Raw genomic sequence first — 22,818 nt, 5'->3', positions numbered from 1 at the left:
TAACATGTAATATATATACATATTACTATATTTCATCTAACATATTTATATCATTTGTACTACAAAGCTCGGTAATAAATGACCTTGTCCCAAAATAGTAGCACAAATATACAGTTATGCAAAATGATGCATGCTTTGGGGCGGGGATATCACATAAAATATCAAAGAGGTTATCAAACAAGACCAAAGAATAGATAATTGTATGCTTAGGTCCAATCCTTGGGTTAGGCTATTTGGTTTCAGCTTAGCTCTATTTAGATTGTGGACTAATTAGATACGCGTTAGTCAAATTATATATTGGATCAAAAATTTTAACCTTAATCCATTAAAATTAACGGATTATTCAAATTACCATGCAAATTTTAGATTGAACTGACATCCCTTCTCATGATACTTCCCTGTAAGTATTTGAAAAATCAAAGTATTTGAAGATCAAAGAGTTAGACTTCTACTCAACTTGAGTCACCAATGCTATCCTATCACAATAAAAAATCTCTTCAAAATTTTATAATGGAAAATGCAATTAAATACTAATCCCTCCATAAAAATACCATAAAAATACGTACTCCCCCTTTATAATCCCTCAAAATTTTACAATGGAAAATGCCATAAAAATACGTGCACTCCCCCTTTTTTCTTCCAAAAATATGTGCATTCTATTTTTGTAAAGTTATCCCAATTTAGTATCTTTATACATCAACTTATTTACAACTTATACAACTATTAAATAGCTAACAACGTGAGTCTCACTATATAGTAAACACCACTTTAACTAGTCTTCTCCCCTCTCTCTACCAATTTTGTCTTAATTCCCGTGTCATATCAATTGCCCACATTTTTATGAGACGGATGAAGTACTTCATTCGTGCCTAAAAAGTGTTGTATAAATTTTTAGTTAGATACAAATTTTAACGCACAATAAGTAAAGCAAGAGAAAAAAAGAGAAGATAGTTGAAGTAGTATTTGTCAAGAGTGCAGTCTCCATTATTAATAGTATTATATTTCTAAAATTAGAAAAATCATAATTGAAATGACTAAAAATGAAATAGTACATCCACTGGATGGAGGAATAACATTTATGATTAATTTATCAAGCATTTATTCATTAAATAACACATGGTATGGGTATTTGAAAACAAGATATATTGGTGTTTGGATGGCATAACAACTATAGTCGGTGTGACATATATGACGATTTCATGACTGAATAATCTCGAGTTCATGCCCAAGTAACAATTACTACAAAACACCAGCTAAACTATGTCCTTCGCCTAATAGGAGAGACCCTTATTAACTATAGTTGGTGACGTGACGACCTCATGATTGAAATAACCCTCATGATTGAAATAACCCTCGAGTTTAAGCCCTGACTTTCCAATGAGACCAATTAAATTATGCCGTAGGATGCGGACGACCTCTTGACTGAAATGACCCTCGAGTTTTGACTACACCACATCAACTAAACTTCGCTGTTTCTCCATTCTTCGTCCTTGCGCTTTGATCGAGTTCTCGATCGCGAGGCCATGACCACCAAAGCAGAAGTAGTTGTTCATCAACCCCAAGTTGAACGAGCTACGCTTCTTCAGCTTCATCTTGACCGGTTCTTCGTTGAAGTAGGGGGACTCGTTCAAGCTCGAGGGCCCTGCGCTACCAAAATCGACACTCACGACCGGAGACGACCACGACGAATGGGACAAGGCACTGCATGGCGAACCGAGGTTCGATTTCGGAAGCACCTGCCGAGCATTGTGTGGCAACCCTACACCAAATTTCTTCTTCGAGGAAGGACTAAGAACACTCTCCTGCACAGACAGAATCCTCTTGTTACTTGGCGTTGAAAACTGCTCTCTGAGCGAAACAGGGCAGTTTTTCGTGCTCCGTTGGATTCCGCGTGACTCGGTGGAACAGCCACTGTCGATGCTCGGAGACGAGACACCGACACTTCTCCGCCGGCCTCGGCGGAGCATGATCTTGAGACGGCTCGTTGCACTAGTCATAGAACTCGATTTCTTGAGCTTGGACGAGCTAGGTCGAGGCGTGGACAAATTCTCGTCCGAGTAGCCACAATCAGCGCTCACGAGCTCGGAGCTATAGTACGCTCCGTGCTCGAACCCGGTGTACAACACGATCTCCGCATCCGGGATCCGGAAGGAAGTCCCGGGACTTCCTCCGATCCCACGCATCCTCAAGTGAGCACTCCTCACCGCGCCATCCTCACGCCCGCACACCCCTCCGGCCGAGACCAGCCTCCTGATCAAGATCTCAGACGAGGCCGATCTCGGCCGTTGCTTGAGAAGATCAAGAGGAGTGTTCCCATCACCATCAGCAAGGTTCACATCTATGTACCTAACCGAAAGCAACATCTCAACAACATCAGATTGAATGTTCTCAACCACAGCCATGTGCAGAGCAGTTCGGCCATCGTTGTTTTGGACATTGACGATCTCTTCGATTCGTACGAGGTCTCCACCAACTATCTCCCTCATCAGCTCCATCTGCCGGTCCACACGCCTAAAGCTCGGCGTGTGGAAGCCCGCGACCGCCATGTGAAGGAAGGTGTCGCCGCAGTTGTTGGTGCGCATTGCAGACGAAGGCGAGGCCGAGACGAGCACCTTCATCACGGCTAGATGGCCGCGATAGGCCGCGACGTTCAACGCCGTGTTGCCTCGATCATCCTCGGAGTCGATGATGTCGTAGGAGGATATCAAGTTTTTTACTATCTGCATTTTTACCAGCAAAACATATGCATTCAAGATTGAGAATTTTATAGATCACAAAATCTAAGCAATTCTATAATTATTAATTACTCAAATTGTTTGATAAAACTATGTAAAAACAGTAATTTTTCAACAAATTAATTTAGTCAACATTGATAATTTTATGATACTATAACACAAAATTTGACAAAGATTTCACCTGAATTTGGCCTCGGCCGGCGGCGGCGTGGAGCACGGTGGAGCCCAGCGAATCCCTAAATCCCAAAACATCCTCACCATCACCCAAAAGCTCCTCCAGCACCGCGGCGGCGCCGCCTCTCGCCGCCGCGTGGACGGCCCGATTCATCATCTCCCACTTGAAAACCGGCGAGACCTCCCCGCGCCTCCCCTTCTCCGCCATCGCGGAATCGAAAATCAGCCGGAAAACCTCCGCGGCGCCGCCGCGCGCGGCGGCGTAGAAGATATCCGTGATCCCATACTCCCCTTCCCCGAAGACCAAGAGGCTGTCCCTCTCCAAGAGCTCCTTCACAAATTCCAAATCCCCCGCCGCGGCAGCGGAGTAGAGGAGCCAGCCGCCGTAGCCGGCTCGGATTAGGGAATTGTGGGCCCCGTTCTCGCAGTCGCGGAGGAGTTCTCTCGCGACGGCCGACCGGCATTTGGAGACGCCGGAGAACTCGTCGTCCCAGACGGATTCGAGGCGGCGGATTCGGGGGAGCGAGGTGAGCTTGATGAGGAGATTGGGGTCGAGGTGGAGGAGCTCACGGACGAGGTCGTAGTGGCCGTTGGCGGCGGCGCAGTCGATGGGGGAAGCGAACCACCATTGATCGCCGGTGCTCTCCCATCTCAGAGGGAGGAATTTCGGTGCCATTTTGAAATTCGATGATCAAGATTTGATTTTTATTTCGATTTTATAGGGAAATTGGATCGAAAGAATGGGATTTTTGAGATTTGGAAGAGAATGTAAACAAGATTTGATTTTTATTTGTATGAGTTGAGACAGAGAAATACAGAGCTATTTTCTGCAAATGTAGATTCTTTGCAGGTGAAGTGAGAAATCATAACTTAAATTCCAGCTTCTCTCTTTTGGTGGGATTGTACATTTGTACTGTAATATTAAATGATTTGGATTTTGTTGAATTTGTGAAACGTAGGAATTATTATTATTGCACTGCTGTTTCTCCACTGAATTTATTAACATCTGTTTCTCTCTCTTGAAACAGAACAATAATTCCAATCGCAAATCGGCGCTTTCTTGGAAAAAATGTCTTTGCATGCCTCAACAACTAGTACTGATATTATTTTAATACGATTGATCTAATAATTATAAATTCGATCTGTCTTAGTAGCATAATATTAATGCACATTTGTCAGATATTTATGATTTATACAATAGGATTTACTTTTTAAAAATGGGATAGTGGAAAAATGATGTTCTTTTAGGTAGTTAGTAGATAGTCGATGGAGAGTGAATCAAATTAATAGAATTGACTTTGGAATTAGAAAATTGGTTGACAGAGGAGAGCATAGGTATAGTATTCAGTATTCACCGACGGTCTAAGAGGATTATTTTTATTTGTCACAACGGCGATCCATTCTCCTCGTCCTTTCGTGTTCACCTAAATTAGGTGCATATTATTTATTAAATATATATATGTGCGTGTTCAATTATTTTAGGATAATATAAATGACAATATGAATTATAGAATATGTTGGTAAAGAATCTATCTTGCATCCAACTGTAATCAATACTTTGGAAAACGGAAGAGAAAAGGAAAGTATTGATTTAGGAGAGACATAAATATGCTATTAGTGAATACTACTGTACATTACTACTATAATTGATTAGTCGATTGTCTATGCATGATTTTGAGGTTATCTAGTTGGATAGATTTTGTGAGGATATAGGAGATGAGAACAAATATATAAAGATGGCAAGAAAATGTTTAATAGACTTTTTCAGATTTTGGAAGCAAATAATTTGGATTTATGAATTTCATTAAGTTGTGACTGAATAATCCGTCAACGATAGGTAACTTATTGTTGAACATTCCATGTGAATTTCATATTTTAGTCTTTGGGGTTATAGGCATGATCTTGAGTGATGTGATATTTCGTTTTCCCATTTATTTGTTGACTTGTGCAATGGCAATATCCATTCCATTATCACTTTATGGTTAGAAAATTGACTATTAATGGGAGTAGATGCAATTGGACTAAAACCTCTAGGCCCATAGGTTGGACTCAACTCTAAGTTCTTATAGGCTTAATAATAAGCCCACATAGGCCCAATTACAAGGGAAAAAAACACTTTTTTATGTTGAAAATCTTGTTAAGTGTCCAATTTTTTACGTTTTTTGCACATTAACAACTCGTATATACATTTAAGCGACAAAAAATTCAAAATGCTTTTTAAGTTTATCAAAAATTACATTTCAATAATTCAATCCCTAGTTGTACGGGGATATATCCAAGATTGGCGTTTCTCAATCGACAATTCAAAAAAATTTACATGTAAATAGAAGAAAATACTCCCTCCGTCCCCTATTAGGAGTCACTCTTTGACCGGGCACGAGTTTTAAGAAATGTAAAGAAAAGTTGGTTGAAAAAGTTTGTGGAATGTGGGACCCATTTTTTTATATTGGTTTTATAATAAAATGTGAGTGAATTAAGTTAGTGGAATGTGAGACCTACTTACTATTTATGGTAAAAATGAAGGGTGACTCTTAATTGGGGACGGACCGAAATGGAAAAGTGTGACTCTTAATGGAGGACGGAGGGAGTAAATTTTAAGGTGGAATGCAAATTAGCAAGTAACACATTTGAAATAAAGTGATTTCTAAGTATGCTTGTAGGGATAAAAGAAATATACACTTTTATATTATTCTTTTACTTATTTTCTTTTCACTATCATTTTTGCAAAACAACAATTAAAAAAAATGCCTCCTTTATATAATATAGTGTGATAGAGGAAATAGTATCTTATCCATATAGACAAAGATTTGCAACTCCGGTGATTCCACTTTGTGGCAATGTGCTTTAGTATTGAACACCCGTGTGGCCGTGTTCATGTGTTCATGCCTCCGAGCACGGCTTTGCCAATGCTCTGATAACGCGACCCAACTATGACCGGGTGGGTCAACAACACTTCAAATAGTTATTATATTTTCGTGTATTATGTGAGACCCTAAATTTACAAGAATAAAGTGAACTCCGAAATAGAATAGCATGAGATCATTATTCATTAGTAGTAATAAAGTATCAACAATGGCAGGCAATGGCGTGATACAAAAGATCAAGACAAGCTAAGCTTGCTGCTCCCACTAAGCAGCTTATTGTACAAGCTCGACACGATAAAAGCTCGTAAGAAAGGTAAGAAGCAATGCCCGCCACGTAGACTTCCACGCTGGCATATCCATCATGCCACTGACGCCATGTGGACGATCAAATCGACCACCCGAGAACTGCAATAACATTTTGTCAACCAAAATTTCAATAACAAGTTTTTACTGCCTATGTCCACCAAAATTAATCTCTATTTATTTATTGTAAGTTTTTTTCTTTAATAAAGTGATTTTCATTTTCTACTAAAAATACTTCAACCATATTTACTTACCGTCGTCTACTTTTTACCAATTTTACATTTAACACGTGGATGAAAGTAGTATTTATTTTACGAGTAGGAGCTCAAAAAAGATTGGATTTTTACCTGTAACCCCATTCGTTGTCGTACCAGGACACAAGTTTGACGAAATTGTTGTTCAAAGCAATGCCAGCATTGGCATCGAAGATGCTCGACCTGCTATCACCGATGAAGTCCGTCGACACCACATCGTCTTCCACGTATCCCAATATGCCCTTCAGCTTGCTCTCTGATGCTTCCCTGTCAAGTCCACACACAAGCAAACCACATCAATATTCGAGTCAATTGCTTCCTCCCAAACCAAACCAACCAAACTCACTTGATGGCAGCTTTGATCTCATCATAGGTGGCCGCCTTCTCTAGCCTCACAGTCAGGTCCACGACCGAAACATCAACAGTTGGGACCCGGAACGACATTCCCGTTAGCTTCCCATTCAGTGCTGGAAGCACCTTCCCAACAGCCTTGGCAGCACCCGTGCTGCTTGGGATGATGTTGAACGACGCTGCCCTTCCGCCTCTCCAGTCCTTGCTCGATGGACCATCAACCGTCTTCTGTGTGGCTGAACAAATCGCACGAGGAAAATTAGAGGAACTGCAAATCATGATCAAGAACATAATAACAATAAGACGAAAAGTTGCTGCTTATTACCCGTTATAGAGTGGATGGTGGACATTAGGCCCTCGACTATACCAAACTTGTCGTTGATAACCTGCAAGAAGCCACAACCGTAATTAGCTAAGCTTGTTGGGATGATCTCGGAGAGATCAAGTACTAGTTGTCACTAACCTTGGCCAACGGGGCAAGGCAGTTAGTCGTGCAGCTAGCATTCGAGACAATGTTTAGCTCAGGCTTGTATTCTTTCTCATTCACTCCGACAACAAACATGGGAGCATCTTTGCTTGGAGCAGAGATCACCACTTTCTTAGCACCACCCTGGTTTCAATCCATCAACCAAAGGCGCCCGTTAAGAACATAATACGAAACTAAACTGAACCATTGAACCAACCAGCTGAATCGAAGGCCAAGAATTCAAGGAAGCTAGACTATACTATACACAATCAAATCAACTAATTTCACCCAAATATAGCAAGAATGGACATGAAGAATCCATAGAAATTAGATCATTCATTATGCACAAACCAATCAACCAATGCACCTAAAATATGGCAAGAGTGGGAATGATGAATACTCATCTTGCAGAATTACTACAGGAATGATACTTATAATCCAAATCCGAAAACCGAACACTAAAATAGAAAGAAGATAAACCTTCAAGTGAGCAGCAGCCTTATCTTTGTCTGTGAAGACTCCAGTAGATTCAACAACAAACTCAGCACCAGCTTCAGCCCATGGAATCTCCTCAGGATTCCTAGTTAATAGCAACAAACATAAAATCTCTTACTACCAAATAAGTAAAGCAATGTTACACATAGGTATGATTGAGTGTAACTACACAACAACACATACAAAACCAAAACCTTTTCTTTTTCTCATTGCTACATGGCACATATAGTATAATCCAAATATATCAACAGCTAAGATGATAAAAAAACATAACATAATTTATAAAGAAAAAAAATTGAGAAAAAAAGACTACCTGCACTGGAATACTTTGACAGAATTTTCACCAAAAAGAAGGGTTTTTTCATCCTTCACCTTAACTTCATGATGCTTCCATTGACCATGCACACTATCATACTTGAACATGTAAGTCTGCACACACAAATAAAATATACAAACAATCACAATCATTTCAATAAGTTAAATAAATCCCAGCAAAAAAAAAATCATGTAAAATTACCATGTAATCAGTGTTGATAAATGGATCATTGACAGCAACGAGCTCAACATCATCCCTTTGCAGAGCAACTCTTGCAACCAAACGCCCAATCCTCCCAAACCCTGATGAAAAAATTGAAAAAGATTCATTTTTTATTGTATATTAGCAAAGCCCTTTTCAGATTAATCAGCAAAATGGTAGAGCAAGAGAATAAAAGCTCATGTAGAAACCATCTAACAAATGGAAAGATACCAACTTGAGCTAGAAAATCTTACCATTAATCCCAATCTTGATCTTTCCCATATTCTAAAATAAGAAAATGATAAAAGCAGAGTCTTGAAATGAGTTTGTCTGTGTGAAAGAAAAGCGGAGAAGAAGAAAGTTATGGAGAGTTGTAGCGAAGGAAGGAAGAGTTTATTAAGGTGCTGAAAACCGCCTTTTTTGTTATTTCTTTTTAAAAATGAAACGAAAATTCGAGCACTTCTTTTAGACTTAGATTCGACGTAATAAATTACGATTATCCAATTTAATTCTTGGAAAACAAGTCAGAATTTTCCATTTACAACAAATGTTTGTAAGAATGCATCCAATTTACAACATCTAATTTTAGATGTACTTTTCCAAATGAGGAATTTTATAATGAGTAATATATTGTTAAAACGGTGGAGAAAAAAAGAAGATTAAAGAAAAAATGAAGAGAAATTTGACCCGGAAATAAAATTTCGTGACAGCTATAACATAGAGGTTAGGACACATGTTTTGTGACATGTTTTAATGAGCTTCTACAACCTTCTTTATCAAACTTTTAGACTATATCATGTGACCATTTCCCCTCTAAATACGATATTTGTTAATATAATTTCGAGGTGGTAAGTGTAAATTTAAAATCTATTAATATTTCAGTAATCGAATCTGTAGCATAGAGTTTTTTATGCAAGAAAATACATGGTTATTTATTTAACTAACCAGATAGAATATTTACAGTGAGATTATCTAATTTCAAAGGAGAATGATAGAAATAAAATATTATATCTTCTCAATATTTTTAATTATTTGTTAGCATGACATTTGACATCACTTTATACGTTATACTCCTACCTATATTCCACATGTTGTAAAAAAAACTAAAAATGCTCTTTTAAAAAGATAAGCTTTCTTTATATATTGTACTTATATTATTGGTCTTTTATCATAATTTAATAATGTTAATTCGGTCCACTGCTAAGTGAATTTTTTTTTTTAAAAAAGAAAAACACTACTACGATTTGGACAATTTTTTTTTAGGGTGACCACCCACTTTTTTTTCCCTCCATTTTCCCGACTTTCCTTTATTTACCCAACTTCAATTAACAATACCCAAATTATATTTTCTCTCTAATATTTTATTAATCTATACCAGATTCGAACTTGAAACAAAATAGCAAAAATTTAAAAAAATTTCGACCTGTACCCAAAACATCACTATAATTTATTTGACATGAGCATAACAAAACCGAAAAAGGACATTTTTTATGGATGAAAGTAGTACTATGTCATATGTTCCATATAGAATGCGCACAATTTATAGAGCATAACAATCACCTAAAGATTCATAGTGACACACTAATGAAGTAACAAGCATCAATTATAGAATAGACATTAATAACTGATATACATCATACAACAATTCAACAAAATCCCACATTTACACTAGAGTTTCAAGGGTAAAGCAATGCTAAATTCCATTTTTGTACTTAAGAATTATTTCCACATTTCCCTTGCAAATCATGCTTACCCTAATTGTTGCAAATGCCAGAAACAAACCGCGGTCAATTGGCCCCACGGTAGATAGCTCCGGGCAACAGCTCGTCCATGCTATCGACGTTCCTATATCCATTGTACTCTCTCAGATAAGTCCACCCACGGCGTGAGAGGAAGTCGCGAAAATCATCCTCCGTGTAGAAGGTTTTGTCCTCAGTGTGCGGCATCGGCCCAGATTCCTCGTAGACGCACACTTTTATTGTCAGCCCTGCATCCAGCAACATGAATCCATCATCAAGATTCAAGAAATCTCACAAGGTTTAACGTTATGCAAAGGTCTCCTTCTCTCTACCTTCATCAACGTGGAGAGTGTAGTTTCCAAGAGGCATGTCTCTGTCGAGTGACCTGACCACATTATCTTCGTCTTCCAACCAAAATGCACGTTTAGTCCTTAACCTGAAAGCAGATTTGATGGCTTCCTTGATGGCATCTGCACTGCCATCAATCCCTATTCTCTTCGTATACTCTCCAAGTTTAACTATTATCACCCTTCCATCATACGTATTAGTCTGTTCGCCTGCGTAAGAACTCAAAACATAAATTACATAATTGGTTAAAGTTTGTGTTTTCAAGCACAACGTTAGACTAACCACTTCCGGGCGTCTCCCTCCAATTCCACGGAGAAACTCCACTCGCTCCAACAGCATCAGCAGCAGTTATAGCAAGAGGGTGCCCCTCTTGATCCAAACGTCGCTCTAAGTTGAGAGTCGACCTGCCATTAGCTGTATCAAAATAGCATTTATGTCATCAACATTATTAGGAAAGCTAAAACAATTCAATTTCTCACTCATATCTACGACACACGAATAATCAAAATCGCAGTAAAGGAGCATGTAATGACCCAAAAATACCCCCATTTTTCGGAACTTAACCAAATCACCTCTACCCTAAAAGGTAGTATTTTAGTTTACTGAGTTTCTTTGTTATATGTAACTAGGCATGAAACATATCGATAATGAGACAAATACATCTTCATACTTTTCACCATTTCAGCTTAAAAATCAGTCGTGACTACAAAACTACAAAATCAGATGGTAGCGGCCTTGAAAAGACGACAAAACTTCAACTGAGATTTACCAAATCCGAAAGCAAGTGAAACCTACTGAGACTTTTAACATACCTTCTACCGGCCCAAAAGTAAGACTGGCGTCATCAATACCTGTAGACGCCAAATAACATAAATGTATGCTAGTTAATGAGATTCATATAAATCAGGAATCTTTAATGCATTTAGATTGAAGGGAATTTATCGGTGAAATGTAGCACGTGGAAAGTGAAAAAAACATAATACTCATAAATAATCTAGATCAGATATGGTAGTAGAATCACGAGCAGATAGAAGAACCCCAAGGTAATAACCACCTCAGTGCTAAACTATACAAGAATCATCTCAAAAATTAAATATAGATACTATAAAAGAAGATTTGAATTTCTTTCATTCATAATACCAAGAATGAACACGACATATGGACCAATTTCTTTAAATAGGGTTTCTTTATCGTTGAATTCATATTCCAGCAACAAAGTAGGCCATAAAAGGATGAGAAAATTTATTTGCTAACTCATTCATGTCAAACAAATGGAGCTAACAACCAAACCATAAAATTCATCCATGATAAAGTTAGTATTCCAAACTTCAAAGTTTTCCCAAAGAATGGTGTGGCTTCTGTGTACGAAAGAATACGATATACATGACAAACGAGTTCAATTGGTATCCTACTTCTACTGCCACTGTTGAATTGGAAACAATCATGAATCTTGATCATCCACAGAGAAACTTAAAAAAGCAAAGAGGATAGACGTGGCAAGTGCATGCTCCTTTGCCAGTAAAAAAAGAAAATGAAAAAACACATACGACCAACAACTTACCATATCCATTTGACACAAGACTTATACCTAAAAAGCATCCATGATAAATTCAGTAATCAAACACTAAGTTCCTTTTTTATGTCCTTAACTGATAAAATACTGTAGAAAAGGGTAAAAACACCAGGGGGAAAACAACACACGAAGCGGCTAAGGATATAAACACCATGCTACATTTCACATACAAAGTTAAACAAGACCCAAGTTCTGCAGCACTCCAATCATCAAACAAACACATAAAATTAGCAAACATAGAAAACCAAAACACCTCAAAATCACACATCTCAAATAAAACACCGACGCCATGAACTCCTCCCTTTTTCACTAGACACAATCATGAATTCATCAACATCCAAAACACAAAACACGCCTATCCACCAACTGCAACGTAATGCATAAAAAACTCCACTTCGAATAGAATAACATACACCAAAAATCAAATAAAACCAACTTCCACATCTCTACATCCCTACACACTGCCATATAAAAACAACAGAAATACTAAACAACCATCCAAGCAACACATACCAAATACATCAAACAAAACCAAATTCCACATCTCTACACTCCAAAACCAACCATACTAAACAATGTTAGCAGAACCTCAAAAGATCAAACCTTTATCAGAAAACTGCATAAAGGAATCAACTTTGGGAGCCCCAGCACCGTTCCCGCCTTCAGAACTCTTCCAATTAGGCGGCCCATCTCTGCCCCTCTCCCTCAAAATCTCCTCAATCTCCTTATAATAGTTCATCTTAGCCGACCCATTCCCACTCCCATCCCGATTATTCTGCTTCACCTTCTTGAATTCCTTCAACAGATTCCTCCATTTATCAGTACACATAGTCGGAGACCTATCAAACCCTTTCTCCCTCATCTTCAAAGAAATGTTATCCCACAAGTGCTTGTTCGATTTCGAGGTGTTGAACAGCATATCTATCTCTTTCCGGAACGAAATGAGAGACCTCGTCTCCTCCTGCACCCACGTCTCGGCCCTTCTCTTCGGCGCGGCGGGGTGGCTGGAAGGAGCCACGCTGGGGGCCGGGATGGCGTCCTCGGCCGCGAGGGGCGGCGATCCGTCGTCGGGGAGGTGGTGGGGCGGGAGCTGGATGATCATGGCGGTGTTTTGGAGAGGCCCGGCTTCTGGTTTGTAGAAATCTACGGCGGATTCTTGCTGCCGTTGGGGTTTCTCGGACATGTACATGTTTTTCTTGATTTCTTAGTGGATTTTATGATTTGGGGATTTTTCCTTCAAATTGAATTTGCGATGAATCAATTCGATTTTGGATTATACATTATGACGATACGTACCTCAATTTCTAGGTTTTGCTCTATTTTTTTGACATGGACCTGAGTAGGATTTAGCTAAACTAATTAATTACAACGTGCTATTGTAGTAACTACTCCTAATACTCTGACTATGGATAAACATACCAAAAATACAGGAGTTAATTCAGTAGCAAATTTACTACTAATAAGATACTACTAGGATCTCATACTCATCTCGATTTAATCTCGTAGATGAAAATGACGAGAGTGAATTACTTTTTGAGAAATTAAGCGATTGTTCGCGATTAGTGTAGAGTGTAAAACGATTCCTTTTGATTGAATCATTTTGAAAGTAATTTAATTATGAGAACTATATTCATCAAAAATAAAATTTGAAAAATCATTTACTATGAGTTAGATAATCAAGAAAAAACATCATGATTTTAAATTTCTATTGATTAGTAAAATTTAATTGACAAATAGATGAAATGGTTTGTTTACTGAATAATAGTAGGAGTAATATTTAAATAAATTTGTTTGGTAAAATTCATGAAATTTCACGTATTAATTAATTTCTCAAAGCCTGCACAATCACTCGGTTTGATGATGGAACTAAATAAACAAATGTCGCTTCTATGGCAAATGGTTAAAAATACAACCATTTAAAATAAACTTTCATAAGTGGACTACTAATTCTTTAGCTATTAACGGCACACAAAAAATAACAAGACAAACATCTTTATCGCCAACTATTAATCTCTACGCTACGCTACGCCAAATGCAAGTATCAAGAATAGATAAACTTCAGCAGACTAAACCACAAAATAGGCTGAGTTTGTCATAAACATGCATCAAACCCAGGAATCATAAATCAACTTAAATCTAAGCAACAAATAAAGCAAATAAGAAATAACGCAGTAGCCAATGAAACTTAGTTAAGTGTGCCATGAAACATCATGGCAAACTTTTATTGATAAAAACTATCCACCATTCCTGAGGCAAATAGCAGCACAAGAAAATAACAAATAGAAATCAAGAAACACTCAGTTCCACAAGAGAGGCTGTTGATAACAAGAAGAAATAAAAATGACGTCGTCGATGTCGCCATAACCTATGTGACGATCCCTGCAAGAGCACAGACCCCACCAAGTATATATCTCCAATCTACCAAGAGCTAGGAGCATAAGCACGACCAGAAAGCAGGACACACATCCAGCTTTCCAAAGCAAAGCACGATCAGCTGAATAGAGGCGAGGCAAGCTCCCGCCTTTAGTTGACATGTCAACTAATATCTAAAATCTTCACAAGGTCAGATCTCCATTTTGCTAGAACTACCAACTGCCTTCAAGGACAAGTATTTTTTATGATGCCTTTTCCTCTTTTTCCCCTTCTTTTTTGCTCTTTTTATTTTTTTATTTTTTTTATATTTTTTCCTCCTTTTTTCCCTTTTTTGTGGGCGAATAGCCCTTTTTCGAACATAACAATAGACATATCAAAGCAAGAAGAAAATGAGTAACCAAGAGTGGAAGCTCACAGGGTGACCTGGATCATGTTGGTTCTGCACCAAAGGCGGAGACTACAACAGCAACAAATACAGCCTCATAAGCGTGGTCAGTCAAGCAACCATGCTCATGTGGTCTCCACATGGGTCAGCCTTCTCATTAAGCCCGTCCTGGTACTTGAACCAGCTGCTTGAAACAATCTGAGCATACCAAATCTAAACAGAAAGTCTCCTCATACTCATTGTCGTTAATGCAGGTGCCGCACTGTGAGCACCTTGTTATACACAGCGTGCATGCTCTGCAGACTTGGGATCCATTATCTTTCACCTGACATCCCTCTGACGGACAATCATAAACCAACTTGAATTTCTCACATCTTGGGCACATTTCAATATCTATTGCGCGGTCATCATCATATGGAAGGTAATAGTTTCCTCGATGATAGATATGCGGCTTGTGATGACTCTTGAGGGTGTTGTCATCAGTACCCAAAAGAGACTTCAACTCCTCGAAGTGTTCATGCGTGACACCATAAAGGCCACCGATTCTCAGGAACTTTATACCTGGGGCATCTTTATTAGAGTTATGGGTCCATACATTTTTCAACATCCCTTCAACAGTGAGCCTTGTACATCCAGGAACAAATAGCTGCATTGCACTCACAAGAATTAGCACACAACATCAATGGAACACATGATATAAACATAATTTTGAGGGAAAGCAGAAACAAGCATGAAGATACAGCTCCACTGGAATTGGAACAGACATCCATTGATTATCACAACATGAGAAGAAGTTTAAATGTGTTGATTGTCTATCTTCAATCTTCATTACAACAAAAACCTGATGATCTCATGTAAATTAGAAGACTCGTAAGTAGCATGACCCAATTCATGGCATACTAACACCCCCACCAACTCAAACTATTTACTGTGTAAAAACTTTTACTACCTCCGTCCCTGAAAATTTGACACAGTTTACCATTTCGGTCCGTCCCTGAAAATTTGATGCACTTCACTTTTACCATTTTTGGTAGTGGACCCCATATTCCACTATCTCATTCCTACTCACATTTTATTATAAAACTAATACTTTAAAAGTAGGACCCACATCCCACCAACTTTTTCAACTCACTTTCCATTACATTTCTTAAAACCCGTGTCGGGTCAAAGTGTAGCAAATTTTGGGGGACGGAGGTAGTATAAGATTATAGTACTTGATAATATCACAATATGGTCCAAAAGAATCAAGAGTTAAATATTCTTGCAATTACAATTCAGTTCCAATACAATAATAAAAACTACAAAATAGTCTACAACTGAAAATGCTTCCCAATTTTCCAGTACGAAAGTTGCATATCAGTACTTATCTTGCAGCAAAAAGGAGAAGATCATATTTACGGAAGTTCCATTAGCTCCAGCATTTAAAAAATTTAAGAATACAAAATACCATTGCTCATCACGCATGATCCAAGAAAGCAAGTTCATACACACACTAGCATTCAAAACCCTACATAATACCACTAACCTTTGTTAACCGTGGATTGGTTTCAAGTACACGCTTTATGCCATCATCTGTGATTTTCAGGCACTCCACCAAGCTCAGGCTTTGAAGGGTACCATCAGCCCTACAAGCCAATTCAAAAAGAATGTCATCCGTGATCTTTTCATTCAGAGGCGGGTCAATGTGGATACTCTTCCACAACAAAGGTTCACCTCGAACCTCAGATCGAAAGTAACTACAAACTGTTTCCATTGACAAGAGGTCTTTCACCCCCAGATACATTAGACAAAATTTAAAAGCATCATGGGGTGCTTCATCAGATTTGGCAGCACCCTCCACTTTTTCTCCAAACTGCAACTCAGAACTGTAGCTAGTGCCCTCGTTGCTGAAATCCATCATCCAACTTTCTTCGCAGGCTGGAGGAAATTCATTGTTGTATGAATCCAATGAATTCTCCATCTCTGTATCGACATTATTGATAGCATCTAATGTCTCATCAGGTTTCACATAAACCTGAGGACTGCTTGAAAGGGGCAGGATACTATAATTGACATCCTCATTGGACTGAACACCGCTGGAAAAGGGCTGGGGCTGGGAATTTAGAGCATTGTTATATAACATACAACACCCAGCAAACAAATTATAATTCTCTTGGTCGGATCGTTGACTATTGCTCCTAGTATACGCACCATAATCGACCTCCAAGTCCTCAAGCCATCCCGTAAGAGCTGTGAAGGTAGTCTGTATATCCATCCCAAATGGATCAGAAGGTAAACGATCAGCAATGTCCCTCGAGTTCGACTCTGGTGAACAGCAGCGACCAACTGCATCCTGGCTAATGAAATCCCACTCCCCCATCTCTTCTTGGCTCGGATGCCAAGGCCTTAGATAACATTCACCATAAACTTCAGGAGAACCCTCAGCAAGACAGCCGTTCACAGTCCTCAAAGGTGACCACAAAGTTTTTGCAGAAGTGTGAGCCGGGAACACAGGCCGATGTGAATAGTTCAAGGCCATTTCAATATCTCTACCTCAAAACCTCTCCCCTTCAACCACTCCCTCTCCTCCAATCTAAAGTACAACCAAAAGATAGCGGATTTTTCACTTGCAGAGGTATATGGAATACCTCCTATTTTCCTTTTTTTTTTTTCTTTTTTTTTTTTCTTTTTCTCTTTTTTTTCTTTTTTTTTCTTTTATCACAACCTCTATTAGGGGTTAGACGAATTTCTTACAAAGATTCAAACAAGAAATCCCTCGATTTTCAATGACAAACTAAAACGGAGCACCAAAAACTTCACTGAGCCTTTCTTGTAACGAACCCAAACCTTTTTCAGTTTTTTATCAGCTAAACCTATGAAACCAATCAAAAAAAACGCTACCTGCTATTATATACACAAAAGAATCAAAGAATTCCTAAAAAAAACTACCCAAAAATGGAAAGAAAGAAAGCACAATCAAGATTAACCAAACCTAGGTTATCTGACAATCAATCTCTCACATACCCTACCCGGTCAATTTTTCAAATAGAAATACAGATAACGAAAAAAAAACAAGAAAATAAAAAAAATAAAAGCGATAAAAAAAAATCAGATACAATGAATACAACACAACCTTATCCCTTTCTTCAAAACCCAAACCCTAATATTTCCGCCGCAAGATATCGAGGGAGATATAGATATGGAGTCCTTGAATCATTCAAGGGGCTCGAAATCGCCTGCCCTAGGGGCGATCCGATCAGGAAAGCACGCCGAAATCGGGGGAAGGAACAGTATCTGCAGATCGAAGATTCAACGGCCGGAACGGTAAAAGGAAAAAAATTTGAAGAGAAATTGGGGAAGGAAAATATATTTATGTCGGGGAGGGGCAAAATGGGATAAGCGCCCAAAACGGGTGGGAAGCTTTGACACGTGTGCGGAGGGAAAATATTTTCCCGGTATTTTCCGGTGGATTAGGATAGGAAATTGTCCTTCCTATTTTTGAGCTTTTTCTCTTATTTTTTAGTATATTATTAATCCACTTTTTATTTTCACCCATAAAAAATGTACTCTCTTCATCATACAAATATATAGTACTTGTACCAATTTGAAGTAACGTATCCTAGATTTGGGTTGAATCGACAAAGGATGTCACTAAATAACTACTTACGTGTCTAACTATATTATTTAATCTTCTATTACATAAAGTTGAAATATAAAATGAGGGGAGTATTTAAGATTTTATGGGCCGTTGTAAGCCCATTTTAAGCAGCCCATTACTGAAAAGGAATAATGGGCCTAATGTATTGAGGCCCCACTCCGTTCTGTGTCTTTGAATAAATAGCGGTAGCAAACAATTTGGGAAGAGATCTATACATTATTTTGTCGTTGAATTCTAGGAATAGATTCCTGACAAAAAATTCCAGGACATAGAATGGAGTTTGTGTTTGGTATAGTACAATTTTAGCAAAAGTTTCAATATTATACTATAGAATAAGAATATGTATCACATGTGTGTTGGCAAGATGTGTGCGTCATTCATAAGGCAAGTTAGCTAGTTGGGTGATGTAGTCGATGAAATTAGCTGCTAAATAGGTAGTAGTTCACTAAGTTAGCAACGAGGATCACCTCCAACTTTTCCTTTCCTAATATATCTCCTAATTCACCCTTTACATACGTGGTAATAAGCTCCATTATCATATTTTATGTATGTGAGGGATGGATTAGGATATGTATTAGGAAAAGTTGTAGATGATCCTTTCCTCTAAGCTAGTCGAAAAAGATGCAATTGTCCATCAAAGTTAAATTGTTATAGAATAAAACCGTCAATACATTATACATATAAATTACTATATAATAGGGGAGCACTATGGTCCAAATGACCCTTTAGTGTTAAGTTCCAATCTAATTATAGCCTTAGGATTAACTAAATGGACGGATTAGATTTGTTGTTTAGATGATTCTCCGTGTTACATTATTATGGTATCCGATTTACATTATAGGGGTATATTTGGAACATCTACAATAAGAATAGGTTTACAAAATAGAAGTTCCGAAATGAGCGCGATTTAATTTCAACCGACCTCCCACATCTCCTCACTCTCGATTTCTCTCCCCTTTTCAGCCCATTCACTCCAAAACCTAGTTCGACTTCTCCACACATTCAACGCTTTTCTCTACACATTCAACCCCAGATGATTTCATTTCCACTTTTCACGGCGACGGTGAAATTGAAGCGGCCATTCTTCGATTTTTTTTGAGGTAATTTACAGACTGCGTTTCTTTAATTAAATGGCTCTTTTGAGTATTGAATCGGTTGAATCCACTCTTTTAGAACAAAGGTTGTATTGTTTGGTTACATTATGATTTCAGTAAAGTATTTTTTTAGGTTGTATTTTTTGGTTACATTATGATTTCAATAAAGTATGATTTCTGTTGTTAAAGATTGTACTTACAGTGTGTATTAGCACACATTTCGGTTTTGAAAAGTGATTACATTGTTTAGTATAACTTTGGATAGGTTGTTTGCTTGTTTGTTTGATTTGGGTTATTTTGAATTCTACTAATCCGGGTTGTAATGTTGTGGTCATTCAGTAATATCCGATGGATAAGGTAGAACGTGGTAAAAAGAGGGCGACCATTCAAGGCCATTTCGAAACCCATAGAAGGTAACATGTAGCTATGTTTTTGTTTACATTATTGACGAGTTCCTGTAACATTATCCACATGTATAACAAAATAATGTATTCTAGATTTATCAACAATGTAACTTAATATGTAATTTAGTATGCGATCATTTAAGGCCATTTCGAAAACCCACAGATGTGGTAAGGGTTGTAACTCTTCTTGCTGTTACTAACATATAGTCATGATACATTATCAAATTTATTTACATTATTGATAAATACTTGTTACATTATCTGAATGTAGAATGAAAATTGTAGTCTTGATTACGTTACATTATAGACCCAATCAATACATTAAAACAGTCTTTATACACAAATCTATATACATTATTCAATTGGTGATGCAAAATTATGTGTTATAAGCTAATTATATTGTAATACATATTGTAATCGTCCATGTTTTATGTACTTATATATAGGGTCTAAGAGGGCAAGAGTAGTTGACATTGATGATGATTCTTGGGATGATTTCATTCCCATAGCAGCCGCTAAACAATACCGAAACGAGATGAAAGAGTAGGAAGCGAAGATGGAGGAAGATGATGCAGGGGACGGGGTTCACCCAAAAAAGAGAGAGAAGATGTATTGTATTTCCAAAGAACATCAAAGGAATACGTGGACATGATTACAAAGCTAAATCCCCCGACAGATTGAAGTTGTCCATGAGCTCGGGTTTGGAGGTATTTTGGACTACAAAATACTAGAGATACCAAGAGAAATGGCCCAATGGATACTTTCTGTGTTCAACAGGGAGCGGTTTTAGAAGATGAGTTTGTTCGTATCACATAGGATGACGTGCATCTTACTTTCGGCTTTCCAAAGGGCAATGGCCTGATGGACCAAAGAACTAAATAGATAGATTTCGCATTCCAGGAAGAAATAGCGAGGCAGCTAATAACATATTAAGTTGTTTGCTGGCATTATTTGCATATCCTTTGTTTCATTATGTACCATTTAGTGATACATTATCCAGTAGGCAACTGAGAATAATGTATAGCATGTTTGTTAACATTGTTGTCATGCGAATGAGCTTTGGAATGCGTGTTTGTGATATACGTTACATTATTAAGCCAAATCAGTACATTACAACAATTTTAATACAATAATGTATGCTAATAAAAACAATAATGTAAACAAGATGCGTCTTCATGTTGTTAATTTTAATACAATAATGTATGATAATAAAAGCAATAATGTAAACAGGATACATCTTCGTGTTGTTGTTATATACATTATTCAGTTGGTGCTGCAACATTATGCGCTTTCAACATAATTATATTTTAATACGTTTGTGAAATATAGTACTCTGAAGAAACATTATGCACTCTCTCTCTCTCTCTCTTCCGTTAAATTTATCTTTCGCTCCATCTCTTTCTCCCCCAATTTTACTTATTTTTCCTCAGTTTCTGTAAAAATGGTAAACATATAGCTAGCTTGCATAGACCTCATCAATAATAATTTCTACAAGTATAAGCTCATTTCTATTAGCCGAATTTCACTCGAAAGAAACAATATAGCCTTCAACTTCTTCTTCTTCGGAGCGACGCCGGCGTGACGGAGGGAGTGACCATGGTGGATTTCTGTCGGAGGCATAAAATATACTTACAATCTTCTATTGTTGATAATAGCAAATTAGAGTTCGGGAAATTTTTTTGATTAAGTTCTAAAAATTGATTGTATTATGACTAAAATACAATCTTCCTATTGTGATTCATAAAAAATTGATTAATCTTCCATGGCCTCCGAGACGTTCTAAACATTTCATAATCAACTATCATGACTAAAATACAATCTTCCATTGATGAATCACGGCGCAAAGATTCTTACTAGATGATGAAGGACGGCGTGGAGATTAAGTTAACGAAAAAAACAAATCTCAAGACAAAAATTATTTTTCCCAAAATGATTTGCTTTCAATTAAAGGGGAGAGAATAAAATCATGAAGTGGCGTGAATCATGGAATGGTAGTAACCGAATCAAATATCATATGCCATTCTTACCCTTTTTTGATTTTAATACCTATTTAAAAACAAATAAAAGAGAGCCATATGATCCGTTGGATTGATAAAATAAATGGACAAGATCAACGTGGATATTTGACATTAATTGGGTTATGAATTTGAGCACTCTAATAATATTATGTATGAATGAAATTGAAATTCTGTGTGATATAGACAGAAATTATCATTCTTCTTCCATTTTGTTATCCTTCACTGAATTTATTTATTTTTATTTCATATTAGATTTAATTTTACAAAATTTTAAATTTTAATTTTTAAATATCAATAAATTTTTTTAATTATAAAAATTATTAAATAGCAAAAATTAATAGTTATAATCAATATTTGATAGTGTATAGTACTATGTAATCAATAAGGTATGACAACGCCTTAGTTTTAATCAATATTTAATGCTCCCTCTGTCCCACGTTACTTGAGTCATTTCTTTTTTGCACTCGTTTTGGAAAAATAATACTCCCTCCGTTCCATAGTAATAGAGTCATTTTGCCATTTTGGTACGTTCCATAGTAATAGAGTCATTTCCCTTTTTGTAAAAGTTAACACATTTTTCAACACCTACTTTACTCTCTCTTACTTTTTTCTCTCTTCACCTCTCTACCTTTTTTATTTTCCACTTTATTCTCTCTTTACTTAACTCACCTAAACACAATTTTTCTTAATCTCCGTGCCGAAAAGTTTCGCCTTCATTACTATGGAACGGAGGGAGTAATAAATAGTTAAAATGGAGAGAAAAAAAAGTAAGAGAGAGAATAATGTAGAGAAGAGTTTTAACTATATTATTCTTTTTTTTTACTTTATTTTCTCTTCACTTTAATTATTTATTATTATTTTTTCAAAACGAGTGCAAAAAAGAAGTGACTCAAGTAACGTGGGACGGAGGGAGTAGCGTTATCATAAATAGATTATATAACACAATTTATTCTGAAATAAATATGCATCTAATGTAAGACTAACATAATTTTCGTTTATTAATTTGAAAACAATCAAAATTTACTAGAAAATTTCAACAAAAATACTCCTATATAAAATTTTAAGTAGGATCAAATTTTTAGTCAACT

At 37.2% G+C, this 22,818-nt stretch overlaps 3 protein-coding genes and 1 pseudogene across 5 annotated transcripts; all 4 read right to left on the bottom strand.

Annotated features, from left to right (window-relative positions):
- Positions 1–1,124: 1,124 nt before the first annotated feature.
- Positions 1,125–3,938, bottom strand: LOC125208659 (uncharacterized). Its single transcript, XM_048108312.2, has 2 exons — positions 2,917–3,938; positions 1,125–2,720 (listed from the first exon to the last, which is right to left on the bottom strand). The coding sequence occupies exons 1-2, from the start codon at positions 3,583–3,585 to the stop codon at positions 1,446–1,448; spliced, it is 1,944 nt and encodes a 647-aa protein (XP_047964269.1). The 5' UTR covers positions 3,586–3,938; the 3' UTR covers positions 1,125–1,445.
- A 1,995-nt stretch (positions 3,939–5,933) lies between these two features.
- On the bottom strand, positions 5,934–8,572 carry LOC125207086 (glyceraldehyde-3-phosphate dehydrogenase, cytosolic-like). Its single transcript, XM_048106295.1, has 9 exons — positions 8,414–8,572; positions 8,160–8,260; positions 7,956–8,071; positions 7,628–7,727; positions 7,145–7,291; positions 7,007–7,067; positions 6,677–6,917; positions 6,424–6,597; positions 5,934–6,178 (listed from the first exon to the last, which is right to left on the bottom strand). Exons 1-9 carry the CDS (start codon positions 8,439–8,441, stop codon positions 6,133–6,135), a joined length of 1,014 nt encoding a protein of 337 aa, XP_047962252.1. The 5' UTR covers positions 8,442–8,572; the 3' UTR covers positions 5,934–6,132.
- Positions 8,573–9,744: 1,172 nt separating this feature from the next.
- On the bottom strand, positions 9,745–13,132 carry LOC125207028 (trihelix transcription factor GT-4-like). Of its 2 annotated transcripts, XM_048106235.2 has the most exons (5): positions 12,423–13,124; positions 11,059–11,097; positions 10,529–10,660; positions 10,231–10,455; positions 9,745–10,146 (listed from the first exon to the last, which is right to left on the bottom strand). In XM_048106235.2, exons 1-5 carry the CDS (start codon positions 13,006–13,008, stop codon positions 9,947–9,949), a joined length of 1,182 nt encoding a protein of 393 aa, XP_047962192.1. In that variant the 5' UTR covers positions 13,009–13,124; the 3' UTR covers positions 9,745–9,946. The 2 variants fall into 2 exon arrangements, with proteins under 2 accessions (XP_047962192.1, XP_047962193.1); XM_048106236.2 differs by lacking the exon at positions 11,059–11,097 and having other exon boundaries at positions 12,423–13,132.
- An 872-nt stretch (positions 13,133–14,004) lies between these two features.
- LOC125207027 (F-box protein SKIP14-like) lies at positions 14,005–17,917 on the bottom strand (annotated as a pseudogene). The gene is made up of 2 exons (XR_016133023.1): positions 16,103–17,917; positions 14,005–15,223 (listed from the first exon to the last, which is right to left on the bottom strand). The product of XR_016133023.1 is annotated as an F-box protein SKIP14-like (transcript).
- Between the last annotated feature and the right edge of the window lie 4,901 nt (positions 17,918–22,818).

This window comes from Salvia hispanica, chromosome 6, assembly GCF_029641045.1.
Source record: "Salvia hispanica isolate PSC_SH4W2 chromosome 6, Shi_PSC_v1, whole genome shotgun sequence".
Taxonomy (NCBI): Eukaryota; Viridiplantae; Streptophyta; class Magnoliopsida; order Lamiales; family Lamiaceae; genus Salvia; species Salvia hispanica.
Note: the sequence above shows the minus strand (reverse complement) of the source record. Positions and strands in the feature narration are given on the sequence as shown.

Bases quoted from the DNA above. Each gene is read 5' to 3' on its own strand.
- LOC125208659 (XM_048108312.2), bottom strand. From the start codon at position 3,585: ATGGCACCGAAATTCCTCCCTCTGAGATGGGAGAGCACCGGCGATCAA. The intron at 2,721-2,916 runs GTGAAATCTTTG...GTAAAAATGCAG, and splicing joins CCGGCCGAGGCCAAATTCAG to ATAGTAAAAAACTTGATATC.
- LOC125207086 (XM_048106295.1), bottom strand. From the start codon at position 8,441: ATGGGAAAGATCAAGATTGGGATTAATG. The intron at 8,072-8,159 runs GTAATTTTACAT...TTGTGTGTGCAG, and splicing joins TTATCAACACTGATTACATG to ACTTACATGTTCAAGTATGA. The intron at 6,918-7,006 runs GTAATAAGCAGC...CGATTTGTTCAG, and splicing joins CACCATCCACTCTATAACGG to CCACACAGAAGACGGTTGAT.
- LOC125207028 (XM_048106235.2), bottom strand. From the start codon at position 13,008: ATGTACATGTCCGAGAAACCCCAACGGCAGCAAGAATCCGCCGTAGAT. The intron at 10,456-10,528 runs GTTAGTCTAACG...GTTCTTACGCAG, and splicing joins GAGGGAGACGCCCGGAAGTG to GCGAACAGACTAATACGTAT. The intron at 10,147-10,230 runs GTAGAGAGAAGG...TGCTGGATGCAG, and splicing joins CACTCTCCACGTTGATGAAG to GGCTGACAATAAAAGTGTGC.